The sequence below is a fragment of the Sus scrofa genome, chromosome 14, assembly GCF_000003025.6.
Source record: "Sus scrofa isolate TJ Tabasco breed Duroc chromosome 14, Sscrofa11.1, whole genome shotgun sequence".
In the NCBI taxonomy this organism is placed as follows: domain Eukaryota; kingdom Metazoa; phylum Chordata; class Mammalia; order Artiodactyla; family Suidae; genus Sus; species Sus scrofa.
Window position 1 is genome coordinate 134,273,101 of NC_010456.5, and position 21,689 is coordinate 134,294,789.

General features: G+C 40.1%; 1 protein-coding gene across 4 annotated transcripts in view; it reads left to right on the forward strand.

The window, feature by feature from the left end:
* ZRANB1 (zinc finger RANBP2-type containing 1) overlaps window positions 1-21,689 on the forward strand; it is a 73,909-nt gene that overhangs the window by 19,174 nt on the left and 33,046 nt on the right. For 2 of the 4 annotated variants that reach the window (XM_001929009.7, XM_021073624.1), the window contains exons 1-2: window positions 6,542-7,231; window positions 8,723-9,573. In XM_001929009.7, coding sequence (XP_001929044.4) covers window positions 7,191-7,231; window positions 8,723-9,573 — 892 coding nt within the window. In that variant the 5' untranslated portion in view covers window positions 6,542-7,190. Of the gene's footprint in view, window positions 1-6,541; window positions 7,232-8,722; window positions 9,574-21,689 lie in introns of those variants that run through there. The other 2 variants (XM_013983854.2, XM_005671552.3) reach the window with 2 other exon arrangements.

Below are 21,689 nucleotides of genomic sequence, written 5' to 3' on the forward strand. Positions count from 1 at the left end.
ATTCTTGGGATGGGGCCTTAGCACGTATGTGTAGTTCCAACTTCCTCCTTAGATATAGGCGACATGGATAACAGTGATCTCTGTGTGGGAGGAAGGTCAGCATATTTTTGAAACACTGCTACTGATTCTTTTTTTTCTTAATAGATTTTATTGGATTATAGTTGACTTAATAAGTTGTGTTAGTTTTAGGCATATAACAGAGTAAATCAGTTATGCATACATATACGTATATCTTTTTTTTTTTTTTTTTGTCTTTTGTCTTTTTTGTTGTTGTTTTGTTGTTGTTGTTGTTGTTGTTGTTGCTATTTCTTGGGCCGCTCCCGCGGCATATGGAGGTTCCCAGGCTAGGGGTTGAATCGGAGCTGTAGCCACCGGCCTACGCCAGAGCCACAGCAACGCGGGATCCGAGCCGCGTCTGCCACCTACCCCACAGCTCACGGCAACGCTGGATCGTTAACCCACTGAGCAAGGCCAGGGATGAAACCCACAACCTCATGGTTCCTAGTCGGATTCGTTAACCCCTGCGCCACGACGGGAACTCCACGTATATCTTCTTCACATTCTTTTCACAGTACTGAGTAGATTATGCTGTGCTATATAGTAGGTCCTTGTTACCTGTTTATTTTTTATATAGTTCTGTGTATTTGTCAATCCCAACCCTCTAATTTATTCCTCCTGCGCCTCATTTCCCCTTTGGTAACCATGAATTTGGTTTCAAATCTTTGAATCTGTTTCTGTTTTGTCAGTTCTTTTGTATCATTTTTGTTAGATTCTACCTATTAGTGGGCTCATATATTTGTCTTTGACTTCACTTAGTATGATGATTTCTAAGTCTATCTATGTTGCTACAAATGGCATTATTTCATTCTTTTTTATGGCTGGTTTTCTGTTGTATATATATACTACATCTTCTTTATCCAGTCCTCTGTTGATGGACATTTAGGTTGCTTCCATGTCTTGGCTGTTGTAAATAGTGCTGCAGTGAACATTGGGGTGCATGTATCTTTTCAAATTTTCTGCAAATATAAGCCCAGGAGTAGATTACTGGATCATATGGTAGTGCTATATTATTTTTTTTTTTTAGGAACCTCCATACTCCTTAGTGGTTGGACCAGCATACATTCCCACCAATAGTGTATAAGAGTTCCCTTTTCTTTAGACCTTCTCCAGCATCTATTGTTTGTAGATTTTTTTGATGACGGCCATTCTGACTGGTGTGAGGTGATACCTCATTGTAGTTTTGATTTGCATTTCTCTAGTAATTAGTGATGTTGAGCATCATTTCATGTCTTTTTTGGCCACCTGTATGTCTTCTTTGGAGAAATGTCTATTTAGATCCTCTGCCCACTTTTTTGATGGGGTTATTTATTTATTTTTGATATCAAGCTGCATATGTTGTTTGTATATTTTGGAGATTTAATTCTTTGTCGGCCACGTCATTTGCAAATATTTTCTTCCGTGCTTTGGGTTTTCTTATCATTTTGTTTATGGTTTCCTTTGCTGTGCGGAAGCTTTTAGTTTAATCAGGTCCCATTTGTTTTTATTTTTTATTATTCTAGGAGGTGGATTAAGAAAGATTTTGCTGTGATTTATATCAGTGTGTTCTGCCTATGTTTTTTTCTCAGGTTTTTATAGTATCTGGTTTTATGTTTAGGTCTTTAATCCATTTTGAGTTTATTTTTGTGCATGGTGTTAGAGAGTGTTCTAGTTTCATTCTTTCACATGTAGCTGTCCAGTTTTTCCAGTACCATTTATTGAAGAGGCTGTCTTTTCTGTACTGTGTATTCTTGCTTCCTTTGTCGTAGATTAATTGACCATAGGTGAGTGGGTTTATTTCTGGGCTTTCTTGCTGCTCCACTGATCTATATTTCTGTGTTTGTGCCAGTGTCACACTGTTTTGATTACTGTAGCTTTGTATTAAAGTCTGTCTTCGGCTTCGTTTTTCTTTTTCCAGATTGCTTTGGTTATTCGGGGTCTTTTGTGTTTCCATACAAATTTAAACATTTTTTTTTGTCTAGTTCTTTGATAAATGCCATTGGTAGTTTGATAGGGATTTCGCTGAATCTGTAGATTGCCGTGGTGGTATGGTGTTGATCCTTCCCACCCAAGAGCACAGTACGTCTTTCCGTCTGTGTCCTCTTCAGTTTCCTTCATCAGTGTCTTACAGTTTTCAGCATACAGGGCTTTTGCTTCTTTAGGTAGGTTTATTCCTAGGTATTTTACTTTCTTTGATGTGATGGTAAATGAGATTGTTTCCTTGATTGCTCTTTTTGATCTTTCATTGTTGGTGTATAGGAATGCAAGTGATTTCTGTGTATTAATTTTGTATCCTGCAACTTTACCAAATTCATTGATAAGCTTTAGTAGAGTAGTATCATGTCATCTGCAGGCAGTAATGGTTTTCTCTCTTCTTTTCCAGTTTGGATTCCTTTCATTTCTTTTTCTTCTCTGATTGCCCGGCTGGGACTTCCAAAAGTATGTTGAATAAAAGTGGTGAGAGTGGACATTCTTATGTTGTTCCTGATCTTAGTGTTGAAGCTTTCAGCTTTTCACCACTGAGAGTGGTGTTAGCTCTGGGTTTGTCATTTCTGGCTGTTATTATGTTGAGGTAGGTTCCCTCTGTGCCCACTTTCTGGAGAGTTTTTTGTTTTTTGTTTTTTTTAATCAAAATTCAGTGTTGAATTTTTCTGCCTCTCTTGAGATGATCGTACAGTTTATATTCTTCAGTTTGTTGATGTGGTGTAGCACATTGATTGATTTGTGTATATTGAAGAATCCTTGCATCCCTGGGAAAGTTTTTGAAAGCCTGGCTACCTGATTAAAAACCGAGGGAAGGAAATGACATGAGGAAGACCACAACTTAGTGTTCTGGAGCCTGGCCTCGGGAGGGCATACAGTAAGTCCAGACGTTAATAATAAAAGTGAGGTTGCTTGGCGTGTACTCGAAATGATTTGAAAAACTTCACAAGAGAGCTGAAGTGTGAACTGGGCCTTAGAGGATGGGTAGGATTTGCCACAACTGTGTGTGTGTCTGTGGTGCCTGTTACTCTAAGGTAGTGCCGCCTTGTGTGTGTCACAGAGGGGTGGTGGTCCATGAATGAGTCTGGGGTACGCGTGGTTGTTTTTGTATTGGGGGAGAGTTGAGAGTTTATACTGCTACAGAAGAGCTTCAGAATGAGAGACTTGTTACTAGGAGGATTATTTTGGTAATCGTGAGCCGAATGGATTTAGAAAGGGAAGACGTGCTTCGGAGGCTATTATGGTAGCTCTGACCTGAACTGAGAAAGAGGTGATGGTCCCTGACATGGAAAGAAAAGAACTGATTGGACAGAAACCACCCGAGAGAATCTATGGGGAGAAGGCAGAATTTAAGATGAGTCTGAGTTCCTATGCTGGGTGCAGAAGCATTAGTGGAAACTGGAGAAGTCAGGCTAGGGGTTTGTTGTGAGAGGAAGATGAGGTTTAATGTAGGATGTGATAAGCTACTGGGGCCTTGAAATGAGGTCAGATTTGTAGATAGAGGGTTCATCGTATCATCAGTCTTCAGGGTTTTGTCCAAACCGGTTCTTCTTTCTTTTGACTGTTGTGAGGAAGACAGTGATGCAGAGAGATGCTGAGGAGAGAAGAGGAAATGACTGTGCAGGATTTTTGGCTTAAGAGTTGCGGGAAGTACTCTTGAGTTATATGAATACTGCAGTTCAGGATTACCTTACGGAGTTCCATTTGTGGCTCAGTGGGATAAGAACCTGACTGGCATCCGTGATGCAGGTTCGGTCCATGGCCTCCCTCAGTGGGTTAAGGATCTGGCATTGCTGCAAGCTTTGGAGTAGGTCCCAGATGCAGTCTGGATCTGGCATTGCTGTGGCTGTGGCATTGGCCTCAGCTGTAGCTCTGATTCAACCTCTAGCCTGTAAAGTGCCGTATGCTGCAGGTGCAGCCTTAAGAAGAAAAAAAAAAAAGAATTACCTTGTAATATTTTAATAGAACATGAAAATTCAGCATGGTTGGAATATTCTTCTAGATTTAGCTTTCATCTTTATTCCCCCTAAAATGCTTTCAGAGCATTTGTAAATTTCTAGAGATTGATGTTAATTAATATTTCTATCAATTTGTTAATAAATTAATACCTATTAACATTACTAATATTAATATTACTAAATATAGACTTATACTAATAAAGCTAATGCAAAACCTAGAAGACTGTCAGTCCATCCTTTGGATAACTGCTCATCATTTGAGACTAACTGGCAACTGAGCTTCTCTCAGATTGTTTCTCAAGGAATTTGTGCTTAGTGGGATCCTTTCACTTCTCTAGTTCTCCTTCATAAGGTATTAGTAGCTGGTTGGGTGAATTTGTAGTGTAACTACAGTTTTGAGGGAGTGACTTAAATGTAGATATATTCTGTAGTGTCAAGTAATGCTTCACAAGCACGGTCTAATTAATTCATTACTAAACATGATAGTATAAAAAGTGTTCATTTATGAACCTTTCCCTTGCTGTTAATCTGTACACCATAATACTTATGCTTTTATTATTGTTTGAGTTGGAGAGTATATAACCAAAGGCGGTTGTGAATTTATTTATTTATTTATTTTTTATGCTGCTTTTTAGGGCCTCATGTACTGCATATGGAAATTCCCAGGCTAGGGGTCGCATTGGAGCTGCAGCTGCTAGCCTACAGCACAGCCACAGACAGCAACACAAGATCCCAGCTGCATCTTCATCCCATACCAAGTTCATGGCAATGCCAGATCCTTAACCCACTGGGCGAGGCCAGGGATCAAACCCGCATCCTCATGGATACTAGGTGGGTTCATTACTGCTGAGCCACAATGGGAATTCCAAAAGCAATTATGAATTTAATACTGGAAAATGTTGACATATTTGGAGACATTATTCAGTCTGTCTCCAGGTAGAATTTGATGTGCAGTTAGATTCATGGACTCTGGTCCACAGGGTGGGAACTGCTGATATTACGTTTGAACCAAAGAATATTGTTTTAAGAGAAGCAGTTGTGTCTAGCTCCCCTTAAAGAAGATTCTTATTACACAGATTTTGTTGTTGCTGTGTGTACTGATTAACTGAAGTATGATATACTTAGGATTTGGAAATCTGTATTTTATGCAGAATTAGTCTTGTAAATTAAGTCTTTTTGGATATATGAATATATGTTAACTCGGAAAGATATTTAGTAAGGGTTTTATTTCAGTGTATAGTGTTAAGTCTCAAGCTGGCTGCTGATAAGAGTCATTTCATGTTCTTTTGGGGATGTTTTGACATCTGGTAGAAGAAGTGTACTTAGTGTTAACTTCATTTCAGTAATGCAAAATCAGGTAGTTGAACTGATGTTGTCTTTGCTGTTCTGTCCCATTTACTGATTACCACAGATACAGACGGCTCTCAGATAATCCTCGCCAGTGAATTTCAGCTGTCAGTTAGGAAAACCAATATTCCTGCAAAGTCTCAATGCCCATGGGGTGGATACTGTATATACCATTATCTAATGTAATTCACTTTTAACTCAAAACTCTTGAGCTTGGTTTTGGTACTGCTTAATTACCTAAATTTGGGGGAGGGTTAGGCTATTTACCAGGCATATATAATCATGTTGTTTTTTTTTTTTTCTTTCTTTTCTTTTTTCTTTTTTTTTTTAGGACCACACTAGCATCCTTTGGAGGTTCCCAGGCTTAGGGTCGAATTGGAGCTGTTGCTGCCGGCCTACGCCAGAGCCGCAGCCACACCAGATCCTTAACCCACTGAGTGAGGCCAGGGATCGAACCGCAACCTCATAGTTCCTAATCAGATTCGTTTCCACTGTGCCATGATGGGAACTCCTAAATGATTTTTAATGGCAGATCTTTTTGTTTATTTTTTTTGTCAGACGTGGACAATTTAAGTATGTTATGCTGACGCATTAATTCCACGAAGATTAGCTAAGATAACATAAGGCCACAGATGGCTTAGTTGAACCTGCATCAGAGTAAGACTTATCAAAGCAGGCATGACTTTTTGCATGTGAATATTTTAAATGAAATACTGAAATTACTAACAAAAATACCGAAATTACTTACAGTATGGCCCAGATATAGTCATCATTTTCATTTGTTCTTGTCATAAATTTCTGCTTGCTCATTTTAATTTTTAGTAGCATGAGCAAGTAATTTATGTATGTGTCATTTCTGAGAAACTATAGGAAAAAACTGCCTAATGAATATGAAAGTTGCCCTTTGATCTCGATTGTCCATCTTATGGATTAGAGTCTTTGCCCTCCCGCACACTTTTGGATTGCTGTCAGATTGTGTGTAATCGGTGTGTACAAACTAAAAATCTAAACAGAGGGAGTTCCCACTGTGGCTCAGTGTTAATGAACTGACTGTGTATCCATGACAGCGTGGGTTCAATCCCTGGGCCCACTCAGTGGGTTAAGGATCTGGTGTTGCTGTGGCTCTGGCATAGGTCACATAACATGGCTTGGATCTGGCGTTGCTGTGGCTGTGGTGTAGGCTGGCAGCTGCAATTCTGATTTGACCCCTAGCCTGGGAACTTCCGTATGCCACGGGTATGGCCCAAAGAAAAAAAAAAGTCTAATCAGCTAAAATTACCTAGTTTAGAGAAAAATACAGTTGCTGAAAGAGAAAAAGTCTTTAAAGTTAAATATAAGCAGGTTTGTTTTTTTTTGTTTGTTTGTTTGTTTTTGTTTGTTTGTTTTTTTGCTTTTTCTGTTTATTTGGTTTGTATCACCTTTCCCCCTTAAATAGTAACAAGCAGTACAGGTAGGAATTGACTTGTTAGCACTACCAACTTAAAGTTAATGATAATGTTAGCGTACCACACGCATGTTTAAGGTTTCATGGGAAAATATCTTTCCTGTGTCTCATTTGACCAGTCCAATCAGTTAGCTCATATATTGTGTTAGATTAAACTAAATAATAGTAGTCATTATTAAATGAGTAGGATTAAAATAGAGCATTTATTAAAATACAGCCTTTAAAAAAAAATACTTGTGGATAAAGTAGTAGGCTTTAAGTGAAATTCAGTTTTGGTCTCCTTTGCAGGAATAGCTATTCACAGTCATACAGAACCACTTATCACGTTTTGCAGTGTCACCTGAGGAAGTCAGAATCTGAGCCCGCATGAAGACTGAATCTTGTCTTTGGTCTGATTTGTAAACTGTACCTTTATTCTAACCATGTACAAGGTGGAGGTTATAGCATGGAAACTAAAATCTTAGTAAGTGTGATTTTTATTTTAGCTATTAAGTAGTAAGCCTTTCTTAGAGTGAATCTGTCCTTTTAACAAAGTTAACGCCATCAGTGGGGTGAGAACTTGGCAAGTAGGGACATAATAATACTCTTAAACAGTGAAAGATTTTGGAGTTCTCACTGTGGCTCAGTGGGCATCAGTGGTGTCCCTGGAGTGCTAGGACGCAGGTTCAGTCCCCAGCTGGGCACAGTTGGTTAAGGATCCAGTGTTGCTGCAGCTATGGTTGGTGTAGGTCACAACTGCAGCTCAGATCCGATCCCTGGCCCAGGTACTTGATATGCCACGGGGCAGATGATAATTTTTGAAAAAAGAAAAAAAAAGTGAAAGTTTTCTTTCCAGGTTCAGGAAAAATCCCTGAGAAACAGAAGGAAAAGCTTCTATTACTCTGCCTAAAATTTCTTTCACTTTTCTGATTACAAATATGTGGTGGAATGATGCTAATTTAGTTGAGCAGAAGGGACTGAAGAAAATGGGGAGGCTGGCTTTAGTGTCCAGTGTCTAAATTCAGGCCTTTAAAAAATCATTATTAAATTTGCTCTGCAAGGTACTTCATTTATAAAGTAGTTATCATTAAAATAATAAAGTCTTCATTGTAGTATAGTGTTAGTACGCCCAGTATACTAGCAACCTTTTAAATAGTGAATGTATTTTTAATGTGAATTGAACTTTGAGTATGTTTTGAGTATAAGTGTTCAAAACTATATTGATCATACTAGTTGTTAGATCTCAGGGATGTCTCATGAATTGATTGTCCCAAGTATAGGTGTTGTGCAGTTTTTATTTTTTTGTGCTCTAGACAGAACAAGACTTTGAGGTTATAGGCTTTCAAGGAACTTTATCTCCATTACTTTGTTAAAATTGTAAGGATTATTTCTCGACATCTTTCTTTTCTACCTTTGTTTATTAAAAGCACTGGCTAATTAGCACATCTAGGCTCCTTTTCTTTCTTAGCAAGAATGATAAAATTGACTTTGATCTTTTCAATTCTTTAGTGAATCAAACATTGTGATATTATACCTAGATAGCATAATAATCTATATTGTTCATAATTTGGGACTGGGTTATGTGTTTCAGATATTTGGTTTGTGTTCTGTCCCTTCCCTTTGCATTTTTTAACAATTGGTTATTTTTCTAATTTGATGGTGATGTTCTGGCTGAAATTAAACATTTCTGTTAGAAGCTTGCTGATTTAATCTCCTTCCTTCTTAGAACAAACATCCCTTTATCTTTTGCCTATCTCTCTTGCATTTAATACAGTTGGATTTTTCTTTGGGAACTTATCTCTGGTGTCTCCATGGAAATAAAAAAGTAAAAAGGTGTTCAGCATGAAATGTTACATGCGTCTTTTGAGAAATTGATGTTTTGTAAGTTGAGGAGGACTTTTATATTTTGGGCATATTTTCAGATGTGGAATTAATGTAGTTACTGTTTTAATAACCATGTCCTAATTATTTATAGCTTCCTGCCTGACATAACTCACTTCAAGAAGTGCACAATGTCAGAACGTGGAATTAAGTGGGCTTGTGAGTATTGTACGTATGAAAACTGGCCATCTGCAATCAAGTGTACTATGTGTCGTGCCCAGAGACCCAGTGGAACAATTATTACAGAAGATCCATTTAAAAGTGGTTCAAGTGATGTTGGTAGAGACTGGGATCCTTCCAGCACCGAAGGAGGAAGTAGTCCTTTGATATGTCCAGACTCTAGTGCAAGACCAAGGGTTAAGTCTTCGTACAGCATGGAGAATGCAAATAAATGGTCGTGTCACATGTGCACATATTTGAACTGGCCAAGAGCAATCAGATGCACTCAGTGCTTATCCCAGCGTAGGACCAGGAGTCCCACAGAATCTCCTCAATCCTCAGGATCTGGCTCAAGACCAGTTGCTTTTTCTGTTGATCCTTGTGAGGAATACAATGATAGAAATAAACTGAACACAAGGACCCAGCATTGGACTTGTTCTATTTGCACGTATGAAAACTGGGCCAAAGCAAAAAAATGCGTTGTTTGTGATCATCCCAGACCTAATAATATTGAAGCAATCGAGTTGGCAGAGACTGAAGAGGCTTCTTCAATAATAAATGAGCAAGACAGAGCTCGATGGAGAGGAAGCTGTAGCAGTGGCAACAGCCAAAGAAGATCTCCGCCTACTACGAAACGGGACTCTGAGATGAAAATGGATTTTCAGAGGATCGAACTGGCTGGTGCTGTTGGCAGCAAGGAGGAACTTGAAGTGGACTTCAAAAAACTAAAGCAAATTAAAAACAGGATGAAAAAGACTGATTGGCTATTCCTTAATGCTTGTGTGGGTAAGTTTCTGCATTTTTTTGAATGAAATGGGAAAAGCTATTAAGAATGATACAATAGATACAAAGAAGGTCAATATTATTTAGCATTGTAGTTCACTCAGCATGACAGCTAAACTTGCGGTATGCATACATAAAAGTCTCTGTATTTGTGATCTTGTCATAACTTTGTCCTGAATTACCTCCCATTTCATTGTGCATGTGTCTCTCCATCATTAGGGAGAAAAACTTGTAAGGTTAAAGCAAAGTTTTGTACAGATCAGTAGTAAAATACATACCTGAAGTTTAAAGCTGCTACTGGATTTATTGTAACAAGACGTGACTGAGGAACACCAGCTGCTGCTTCAGAGTGTTTGTAAACAGTGTGAGCATCTTGTGATGATAGAAGCTTTAGTCAGATGTTAAAAATATCACAAAAATGTGTGACTCGAAGAAGTTAAATAAACATAACATTGACCTTGAAAATGCTGGTATTAATTTAACATGAATGCCTTGTAGTGAATATTTGCAAACTTTATGAAACTGATTTCACGTGGCCAGCTAATTCCATAGTTCAGATTATGACTTGAGTGTGTTGTGTTTTAGTGCTTTTCTAAGAAAATTCTGGATATTGGTCCCAGTTACTGGGTCAGAGCTGTTTAGGGACAAAGACATGTGAGAACAGGGTTTTTCCCTCCAGTTATTGACCCTGTGAGATAATTATTTGTGATGTAAACTACAAAAGCAGTTATTTGACTCCTCTCTGTCTTCCTTCCTCTCTTTCTCTTTCTTGCTTGCTTGCTTCTTTCTGCGTAGGTTAGCTATTTGAATTATATAATTTAAATTGGATAGGGTGCTTACTTTGACATTTAGTTTTGTAAACTTTTTGAGTGACTTCTAAAGTTAAATCGTGTGTGGAACAATAGCTAAGCCTTAATAATGGCTTAACTGCGTATATGTACTTTTTTCTCCAGTACTAATTTCTTTTACTTTTCCTCTGAATATAGCCCCAAGAATATGAAATAGCTAACTATATGCACCTGCAAGTCCTAAGAGTAGATTTCAGGAAATTTCAAGTTTTTTGTTTGTTTTGCCCTGGGGAAAAATAAAATAAAATAAAATTAAAATCCCAGCATATGAGCCCATCTGAACATCAGACACAGCAGATACTTAGTAACTCTTAGCTCCAGTTTTCTCCTGTCCTGAGGACAGAGGCTGAAAGCACACTGAGTTGTCCTTCTGCTGTCTGTGCTGTCTCATTACATCCCGTGGATTTGTTGTTGTTGTTAAACCTCAGGAGATGCAAAAGTGTTTTATTTATTACGAATTTTGAAAAATTTAGGTCAAGTTCACACAACATAAAGTTCGCCATTTTTAAACTGAACGGTTTAGTGGCGTTTGGTGCTCCCCAGTGTGGCACAGCCCCTCTGTCTAGTTCCGAAACAGTTGCCTCGCCCAAAGGAAACCCTGTGCCCGTTGAAGCTGTTGCTCCACATCCTTTCCCCCGAGTCCCTGGTAATTACTAGTCTGCTTCTGTTTCAGTGGGTAGACCTATTCCGGGCATCCCCTGTAAATGGACTCTTCTAATATGGGATCTTTTGTGTCGGGGTGTGGGTGTCCATTAGTGATCTGTATGCCTTTTGGAACACTCTTCAAACCGCTGTGCAGGCGGCAGTGTACCATGTATATGTTAGTTATGTGGTGGTGGTGTAGTGTGCATAAGTTTATAGAGGGCAGTGCATCCTAGCCTCTTGGGGCCATGGAGTCTTTCGAGAGCAGAGGTTCGCTGTTTCTTCAAGTTAGTGGATCTCACGACGAGAACTCCTGCTTTGACACACGCAAGTTAGACCAGTCAGTGTAACTTTGTCTTTATGACTATTATTTCTTGTCGTCTTGTCTACTGTGTCTGCTTGGTGCTGCCTTTATTTCTTTCCATAAATCTACTTTTGGATAACCATCCTTGTATCTCTGTGCCTTCTAATAGCAGAACAAAAACTCCTCCCAGTAGGACTAATGCTGGATTTAGTCTTGTTTCATTTACAAAACAGTTTCTTTGTCATTAAGTCCTCATTCCCACCCACTCTAGAGTTTCTGGGTTCTTAGGGCCAAGGATTGATAGTATTTGGTGCTTGCTAATGTGGATTCTGTCTTTCCTATCAGCAAATATTTTTGGCTATTCACTACATAATATAGTTCTGAACTGTTAGATGAAAGATTGTAGCCCTGTCTTTATTGGGCAGTCACGTGATTTGTAAATGTCACTGAAATACGTTAAAAACTTTGTTTTAGTTGTTTGCATTGTGTTGAATTAGTTAACAGAAGTCTGCATATATTGAAAATTAATCTTCTCTCTTTCTGTCTGCCTGTGCTTTCCAGTTTTCATTAGATATGGTATATTATAGCTTATCAATGTTAGACATGGGAAAAAACCATCTTAGCACTAGCTTTGCCAGAGTTTATGCTGGAAGAATTATCTCCAAAGTATATACACTAAGTGTAAAATGTATACTGCATATAAAATTCATCTTAAGTGTAAAATGTAAGTCTTCCCTATTTGGAATTGAAATAAAAAATCTCAACCTGAGGCCGGCTTGGTAGCTGGTAAAATGGGAATGAGGAAGAGTCAGTATTGAGAAGGCAAAAGCAAGCTAAAGCTTCCACAGTATTAAGTCGATATCTTTTACATGACTGTGGGTATAAGTTTCCCATAAGCCATATTATCTTAAGTGGTGAGAGGATGTTGGGGACAGCAGTGCCAAAACCTGACACTGGTAAAATTGGAGTCTGGGGTGGGGACCAAAGTGGTAGAGGCAGAGGTGTGAATTCAGATGTGCAGTTGTCTCTGGGATGTCTGCACCTTGGTGCCACATCATTTTTTGGGAGGTCATGTCAGCGCTAGTCATGGTCTAGCTTTCGAACTGGCTCGATGATACTGTACCCGGAGAATAGGGCAGCGCCAACACCGTCTTAGTTTAGTTTATGGAATCAGTTGTCCTTTAGAAGAGCATTTAAATTTGTGACCCTAAATTGATTCCTTGAAAAGATACAGTATCAGATAAAAATCTCAAATCTATGTAATAACTTCTTGTATTCCTGAACCCTAGACTTTTTATATCTAACTGCTGCCTAGACGACATCTTCGCTTGAATATATAATAATTTCAAACTCATTGAGGCTAAAACTGAACTGGTCTCTCCTCAAAACCATTTTCTCCCTCTGCCATCATGGTTAATGGCAAGTTCATTGCTCATTTGCCGTGTTCAGAACCTTGGTCATCCTTGATTTTCCTCTTACGTGCCATTCTCCTTCCTTCCTTCCTTCCTTCCTTTCTTTCTTTTCTTTCTTTTCTTTCTTTCTTTCTTTCTTTCTCCTTTTTACGGTTGCACTTTTGGACCCGGGGTTGAATTAGAGCTGCAGCTGCCAGCCTACACCATAGCCACATCCGAGCCATATCTGCAGTCTTTGCCACAGGTTGTGGCAATGCCAGATCCTTAACCCACTGAGCGAGGCCAGCGATTGAACCCATATCTTCATGGAGGCCAGTTGGGTTCTTAACCCTCTGAGCCACCGCGGTAACTCCTTACATGCCATTTCTATTGACTCTCTCTTCAAAATACATCCAGAATTTGGCCACCTCTTGCCACCCTTGTCCAAGCCGTGATCCCCTCTTTGCCTTTGTCCTCCTTTATAAACTGTTCCCTGAATAGGAGCTGCTCTTCTAAAACTGCTCAGAGCCCTCCAGTGATTCCCTGGGTTGGTCAGAGTAAAGTCAGTTTTATCGGCGCTCTCTGTTCTCTGTCCCACATCTGCTTTCCCCAATTTTATTTACTTCTTATTTTCTATTTGTCTTTTTAGGGCTGTACCTGTGGCATATGGAGGTTCCCCAGGCTAGGGGTCCAGTTGGAGCTGCAGCTGCTGGCCTACACCACAGCCACAGCAACTCCAGATCCAAGCTGTGTCTGCGACCTACACCACAGCTCAGGCAATGCTGGATCCTTAACCCACTGAGCAAGGCCAGGGATCGAACCCTCAACCTCGTGGTTCCTAGTCAGATTTGTTTCCTTTGCGCCAGGACAGGAACACCTGCTTTCCACATTTTTATTTATCTTTTATTTTTTAAATTACTTAATGAATTTTATTACGTTTATAGGTGTACAACAACTGTTTTCTCCATTTTTGCGCATGCGAGCACGTGTGCGCGCCGCGCGCGCACACACACACACACACACACACACACACACTCACACACACGAGTTTTCCTCTGACCTCCTTTATTGCTCTCCACCTCCCTCATTCACTCCAGCCGCTCCAGCCATCTTTTCTGTGAAGACGCTCAGGCCTTTGCAGCAGCTCTTTGCTCTGCTGGATTGTTTTCTCTATATGCAGGATTAGCTAATTTACTTCATTTAGTTCCTTTCTTACCTATCACCTTCCCTCTGAGGGCTCCCTGTCACTGCACCTAAAATCTCAGCCCTGTCCAGGACTCTCTTCCTCCAATTTTAATTTTCTCCGCAACTCCAGTCACTATCTAAAACACTTAGTAGAAGGCATCTTATCAGTCTCTTAGCATTTGAGCTTTATCAAGGCTGGGAATTTTGTCTGTTTTGTTCACAGCTGTATCCTAGTATCTAAAACAGTGCCTGATACGTAGCAGGCATTCAGATTTTTGTTAAACCAATCTGTGAATAAACTTCTATCGAAATTGGGATCTGAACAAATAGACCTTTCTACAAATAGAGCTTTTTGCTTCTCTTCTGAATTTCTAGATTGTTTGTTTGTTTTTAGGGCTGCACCCACGGCATATTGAGGTTCCCAAGCTAGGGGTCAAATCAGAGCTGCAGCTGCTGGCCTACACCACAGCCACAGCAACACTAGATCTGAGCTGTGTCTGAGACCTACACCACAACTCATGGCAACACCGGATCCTTAACCCACCGGATCCTTAAGCTGCACCACACCAGGAACTCCTGAATTTCTAGATTTTTTTCTTTCTTTTTAGCTTTCCATACTTTTCACCTTTTAGTCTACCCCCCAGGCTTGGCTCGTTGGGGAGCCAGCTTGACTTCTCCCTGTCCGGCGAAGACAGAGCAAGTCGGTCCTGTAGGGTCTCATTGGAAAGAGCAGGGAGTCCTCAGTCGTTATCACCAGGCAGTCTGTGGATGCGAAAAGTCTGAAGTCAAATTTCTTTATATTTAACTTCTCTATCTTCCTACCTTTTTGATGAGTATTTGGTAATTGATGGATATATAAAGGAAGAAACTCATTCTTTGTGTTTGCTATACCTAGAGTCCTAAATCAAATAAAATTTTTTACTTGAAAAATTTTTATTCAGTTGTCACTGGACCACTTGCTTCCTATTTGGCATTTTACCTTAGAAGCTGCATCTTTCTTACATTTGGCTAGTCTGGTGACTCTGCTAACGAGGATGAGAAGGATTTGAGATTGGCGGGCAGTGGGAGGGAGTGCAGTCAAAGGCATGGGGGAAGGAGTCATGCCTGTGTGACAAGTGCATGTTGAAACTGGGGTTTTTGTGCTGAAACGTTCAGTTGCCTCATGACAATGGCATTTTAGAGAATTATAGAGAACATAGGCATTAGTAACACCTTCTGCCACTCCCGCGCTTTGGGGTGACCTGCAGTGTTTACTGATGTACCCTGTTGAGAATCACTGACTTAGGAGCTCAAGCAGAATCTCGTTATTAAGGAGCATGTTGAAATGGGATCTTGAGGATTATATTCTTATTACTGAGCAAAATTTTCATGTTCTAAAAATTTTTATGATACTTTAAAACACAGGAAATAAATTAGACTTAACTTTTTCTTGCAAGTTGTCTACAAAAATATTGTTGTATTTGATATAGTGTCTCCACCTTTCTCATAACTTAATTGTGTTGAAAATGAGTAGTTGGGGCAGTTATTTTCCATATTGATGCCAATTATATCTCGGCCCCCTTGCTGGAAACCTGTATACGGTGTCGTGTATGTACTCCAGAGTGTCAGATGTAACTGAAAAGATGTAAGTCTCGCATTAAATATGTCAGAGTGCATTTGTACACTTGTTTTGCTTTCACTAACCTTTCCTCATTTTAACAAAAATTAGCAAAAAGTTCTCTTTATTTTGGCGTTGATATTAAATGTTATGTATATGGATGGTTTTTCTCTAGGATGTAAACCGTTAAGATTGTTATTAGTATTATTTTTCTTCTTGTGAAAAAGGGTTTCCAGACCCAGTTCCGACATGGGTGTATGTGAACTTCCTCACACCATCAGGCAGTTCTCAGATACCACTAGGGTGTCCGAGAATTCAGTCCTGGCACAACCCAGAGGCAGAATTGGATTCCCCAGGTAGGGGCTTAGCCCCACAAGACTCCCTCCACTTAGATGTCAGTCACAAGTCCAGGTTGTGAACTGGTACTTCTGACTGGCTGTAAATCAGAGGTTCCCACAGCTCCTGCCTTGGGCTTGGCTGATCTGCTAGAACACCTGCCATAACTCAGAGAAGCAGTTTAATTACTGGATTACTGGTTCATTATAAAAAGATATGCTGAAGGATATAGATGGACGTCTACATGGAAGAGACGTAGAGGGCAGGGTGTGAGGAAAGGGCACGGAGCTTCCGTGACGCTCTTGCCACGGGTGCTGCTCTCCTCACGACTCTGTGTTCACCAGCCTGGAAGCTCTCCAAACCCTGTCCTTTTGGGGTTTTATGGTGGCCTCATTACTTGAGCATGGTTGATTAAATCATTGGCCACTGGCGATTGGTCCACCTCCAGCCCCCTCCCTGGAGGTTGGGGTGGTGTAGGAGGTAGGGCTGAAAGCCCCAACCCTCTAATCATGTGGCTGATTCCTCTGGCACCCAGCCTCTACCCTGTGGTGGGATCTAAAAGTCACCTTCCCTGGAGTATTTTAGGACCTGAGGACCAGAGACCAAATATTATCCCACCACTTTCATCATTCCAGAAATTCTTTTTTTTTTTAAATTTTTTTTTATTTTTTTATTTTTTTTTCTTTTCCCACTGTACAGCAAGGGGGTCAGGTTATCCTTACATGTATACATTGCAATTACAGTTTTTCCCCCACCCTTTCTTCTGTTGCAACATGAGTATCTAGACATAGTTCTCCAGAAATTCTAAAGGTTTGGAAGTTGTGAGCGAGAAACTGTCAGTCAAGATCACACACACGCACACGTGCATGTGTGTGTGTGTGTGTGTGTGTGTAATATATATTTGGCTATCTGAATGATGATTTTTCCTATAAAGTATTGTATCTAGAAAAACAAATCTCTTGCAAGATATAATCTTCTACAGTTAGCTTTTCTAATTCCTAGTTTTGAGATACAGCGTCTGGTCAGATGAAAGGAGTGTTGTGCAGTAACCCAAACAAAATTAACTTCGATGGAAGAAAAAGTCGGAGTTCCTGTTGTGGCGCAGCAGAAACGAATCCGACTAGGAACAATGAGGTTGAAGGTTTGATCCCTGGCCTTGCTCAGTGGGTTAAGGAATCCGGCATTGCCATGAGCTGTGATGTAGGTTGCAGACACGGCTCGGATCCCGTGTTGCTGTGGCTCTAGCGTAGGCCAGCAGTGGTAGCTCCAGTTGGACCCCTAGCTTGGGAACCTCCATGTGCCGAAAGTGTGGCCCTAAAAAGACAAAAAAAAAAAAAAGAATAAAGAAAAAGAAAAAGTCTTGTAGGATTAGTTTTTGAGAGAAGATAATACTGTGTACTGGACCAATAGTAAGAAATGATACCAGTGAAATGTTACCAAGAAAATTACCACATCAGAACAGTAAAGGAAATCCTTAACATAAGACACAATGGTGATTTTATCCATTTATGCAGAAGTCATTGTGGCTGACTTTTTAACTTTAGAGGAAACTCAGAGCATATACATTATTGTAAAGAAAAAAAAAATGGAGTTCCCATCGTGGCTCAGTGGTTAATGAATCTCACTAGCATCCATGAGGAAGCAGGTTTGATCTCTGGCCTTGCTCCGTGGGTCAGGGATCTGGCGTTGTTGCCGTGAGATGTGATGTAGGTTGCAGATGAGGCTTAGATCCCGCCTTGCTGTGGCTGTGGTGTAGACCAGCAGCTATGGCTCCGATTCGACCCCTACCTGGGAACCTCCATATGCTGCAGATACAGCTCTGAAAAGACAAAGAAAAAAAAGAAGAAGCTTCTGTTTTCTAGTTCAGTAAGTATTCCTTAACCTTGAAAATCATTAATTTTCGTCTCAGAGGTATTCTATTGATAACTTGTCTGAAAAAAACAGAATATTAAGTATCTTGAAAAATACAATATTGATGAATTAGTGTCCAAATTTGTAAAAAAATTTTTTTGGCTGTGCCCACAGCAGGTAAAAGTTCATGGGTCAGGGATCAAACCCATGCCAGAACAGTGACAACATCAGATCCTTAACCTGCTGAGCACTAGGGAACTCCCAAATTTGTATTTTTCCTTGCCCAAGACTTGAGTTCCTTATAGGCACTTCTTCCCACCCAGTTTGGATTTTCTCTGGTTCACATGACTGATGTAAATACTGTGGCCAGCAGAATAATGCCCTCTGCCCCACCCCCCACATGTCTAAATCCTAATCCCCAGTATCTATGAACATGCTGCTTTACATGGTAAAAGAGATTTTGCAGAAATAATCACGGACTTTGAGAGGGAGGGATTAGCCCAGATCGTCCAGGTGGGCCCAGTGTAATCACGTGGATCTTTGATCAGTGAAGGAGAGAGGTGGGAGAACGAGTCACAGAAGACCAGACAGTGGAGCAGCAGAGGTTTTAGCCATGTGGGGCCGTGAGCTAAGGAAAGTGGGCAGCTGCTAGAAGCTTGAAAGGGCCGAGCTCCCCTAGAACCTCCCTGTGGAGTGCACTTTGATTTTAGCCCAGTGAGACCCATGTGGAACTTCTGACCTCTCTCGAATCTTAAGACACAAAATTTGTACAGTTTTAAGTCACCAAATTTGTAGGAATTTATTAGCAGCAAATAATAGGAAAATAATAGAAATAACATTTTAGAAAACTTAATGAGAGTTCCATTGTGGCTAAGCGGGTTACGAACCTGACTAATAATCCATGAGGATGTGGGTTCGATCCCTGGCCTTATTCAGTGGGCTAAGGATCCGGTGTTGCTGTGAGCTGTGGTGTAGGTTGCAGACCTGGCTCAGATCTGGCATTGCTGTGGCTGTGGTGTAGGCTGGCAGCTGCAGCTCCAATTTGACCCCTAGCCTGGGAACTTCCATATGATGCAGTTTCGGCCCTGAATAGCAAAAAACCAAAAACTAAAAAACAGAAACCCTTCAAATAGCATCTTAATCTGACAGTTTCAGCAAAATTAACCTTCACTGGTTCAGTGACAAAACTAGAGTTGCTGTTTTATTATATAATGGTAGAATTGAGGCAGAGAGAGGCTTACTGACTTGCTGGATTTGATGTAGCCATGTTGTTATCCTTTTCTGGTCATAGGTGGTATGTGTTTGTAAAGAAAAACTCTGTGTGTGTGTGTGTGTGTGTGTGTGTGTGTGTAAATCCCAAACCAAGGTATTCTCAGCTCCTCCAGACACCAACAGGACAAGTTAGAATTCAAGACATTCTTTTTCTGTCTCCCTGGAGATAGCATCAGATCTCACAGGTTAAGGACTCAGTCCCACAAGACACTCTCCCCTCCTCCCCACCCGCTTCAGATGCCAGTCGCCAGTCCAGGTTGTCTTCTGCGCTTCTGATTGTTGGCTATGAATTGTAGATTTCCACATTCCCCTCCTTGCATTCAATTAATTTGTTAGAACGGCTTGTAGAATTTGGGAAAACATTTTACTTACTGGATTACTGGTTTAATTTAGAAGGAAGTGTCCCAGAGCAGCCAGGTAAGGAAATGCACAGGGCAGGGGATGGAGCTTTCCATGCCCTCTCTTCCTTTTATCTCCTAGCACCACCACGTGTTCACCAGCCAGGAAGCTCTCCAAACCCCATAGGAGGGATTTTTTTTTTTTTTTTTTATGATTCTTATTGAAGTGTAGTAAATTCACAGTGTTGTGTTAGTTTCTGTTATAAACTATAAAGTGCTTCAGTTGCATGTATGTTCTTTTTCATTGTCTTTCTCATTGTGGTTTATCACAGGATAGTGAATGTAGTTCCCTGTGCTGTATGGTAGGCCCTAAATATCATAGTTTGCATCTGCTACTCCCAAACTCCCACTCCTGCACTCCCCCACCCCCTCCTTGGCAACCACAACTCTGTTCTCTATGTCTGTGAGTTTGTTTCTGTTTTACAGACAAGGTCAGTTGTGTCATATTTCAGATTCCACATGTAAGTGATGCCATAGGATATTTATCTTTCTCTGATTTACTTCAGTCAGTATGATCATCTCTAGGTCCATCCTATTTGAGCTTTTTCTTGTTTCCTGGGGTGGGCTTGTATTGCTATAAACTTTCCTCTTAGAATGGCTTTGGCTGCATCTCATAGGTTTTGGAGTGTCGTATCTTCGTTGTCATTTGCTTCTAGGTATTTTTTAATTTCTTCTTTGATTTCTTCAGTGATCCATTGATTGTTTAGTAGCATGTTGTTGAGTCTCCACGTGTTTGTGTTTTTTGCAGTTTTTTTCTTGTTGTTGATTTCCAGTCGTATAGCATTGTGGTCGGAAAAGATGCTTGATATGCTTTCAATTTTCTTAAAGTTACTGAGGTTGGATTTGTAGCCCAGGATGTGATCAATCTTAGAGAATGTTCCATGTGCACTTGAGAAGAACGTGTATTCTGTTGCTTTTGGATGGAATGTCCTGTAAATATCTGTTAAGTCCATCTGGTTTAATGCTTCATTCAGGGCCTGTGTTTCCTTATTGATTTTCTGTCTGGATGATCTGTCCATTGCTGTAAGTAGGGTGTTAAAGTCCCCCACTATGATTGTGTTATTGTCGATTTGTCCTTTTAAGGGTGTTAGCAGAACCTGTATTGGGTGTGTAGATATGTAAAATTGTTATATCTTCTTGGACTGATCCTTCGATCATAAGGTAGTGACCTTCCTTGTCCCTAAAATATTCTTCATTTTAAAGTCTAGTTTGTCTGTTATGAGTATTGTTACTCCAGCTTTCTTTTGATTCCCGTTTGCATGGAATATTTTCTTCCATCTTCTCACTTTCAATTTGTATGTGTCCCTAGAATTGAAATGGGTCTCTTGAAGACAGCATATATATGGATTTTGTTTTTGTATCCATTCGGCCAGTCTCTGTCTTTTGGTTGGGGCGTTTAGTCCATTAGCATTTAAGGTAATTACTGATATGTATGTTCTTATTGCCATTTCGTTAATTGCTTTGGATTTGTTTTTATTGCTCTTTTTTCTTCCCTTCTTCTCTTGTTCTCTTCTGGTTTGATGACTATCTTTAGTGTTGTGTTTGCATTGATTTTTCTTATTTGTTTGTATATCAATTGCAGATTTTTGGTTTGCAGTTATTCTGAAGTTTTGATTTAAGTCTGTATATATGTGAGATTGTTTTAAGTTGTTGATCTCTTAACTGCAAGTGCATCTCCAGTGTCCTGCATTTGTACCCTCCTCTTCTCATGATTTCTGATTTTGGTTGCATAATTGTGCTTGGATGATTTCATATCTTTATATATGCCTTTACTGGTGAGCCTTGTCATTTGCGGTGTTTTTGTTTCCTGTTGCGGCCTTTTCTTTTCTGCCTAGAGAAGTTCTTTAAGTATTTGTTGTAAAGCTCATTTAGTGTTGCTGAATTCTCTCAGCTTTTCCTTATCTGTGGAGCTTTTTATTTCTCCTTCAAATCTGAATGAGAACCTTGCTGGGTAGGGTAATCTTGGTTGGAGGTTTTTTCCTTTCATCACGTTAGGTATATCATGCCACTCCCTTCTGGCCTGCAGAGTTTCTGCTGAAAAATCTGCCGGTAACCTTATCAGGGTTCCCTTGTATGTTATTGGTTTCTTTTCCCTAGCTGCTTTCAATATTTTCTCTGTCTTTAATTTTGGCCATTTTGATTAACATGTGTCTTGGCATAGCAGAGATTTTTATGGAGGCAAGTTGTTTCTCCCTCCCTTTCCAGGAGATGGGAGTGGGGTGGGGCTGAAGGTTCCAACCTTCTAGTCACTTGGTTGGTTCCCACGGCAACCAGCCTCCATCTTTAGGGCTTTTC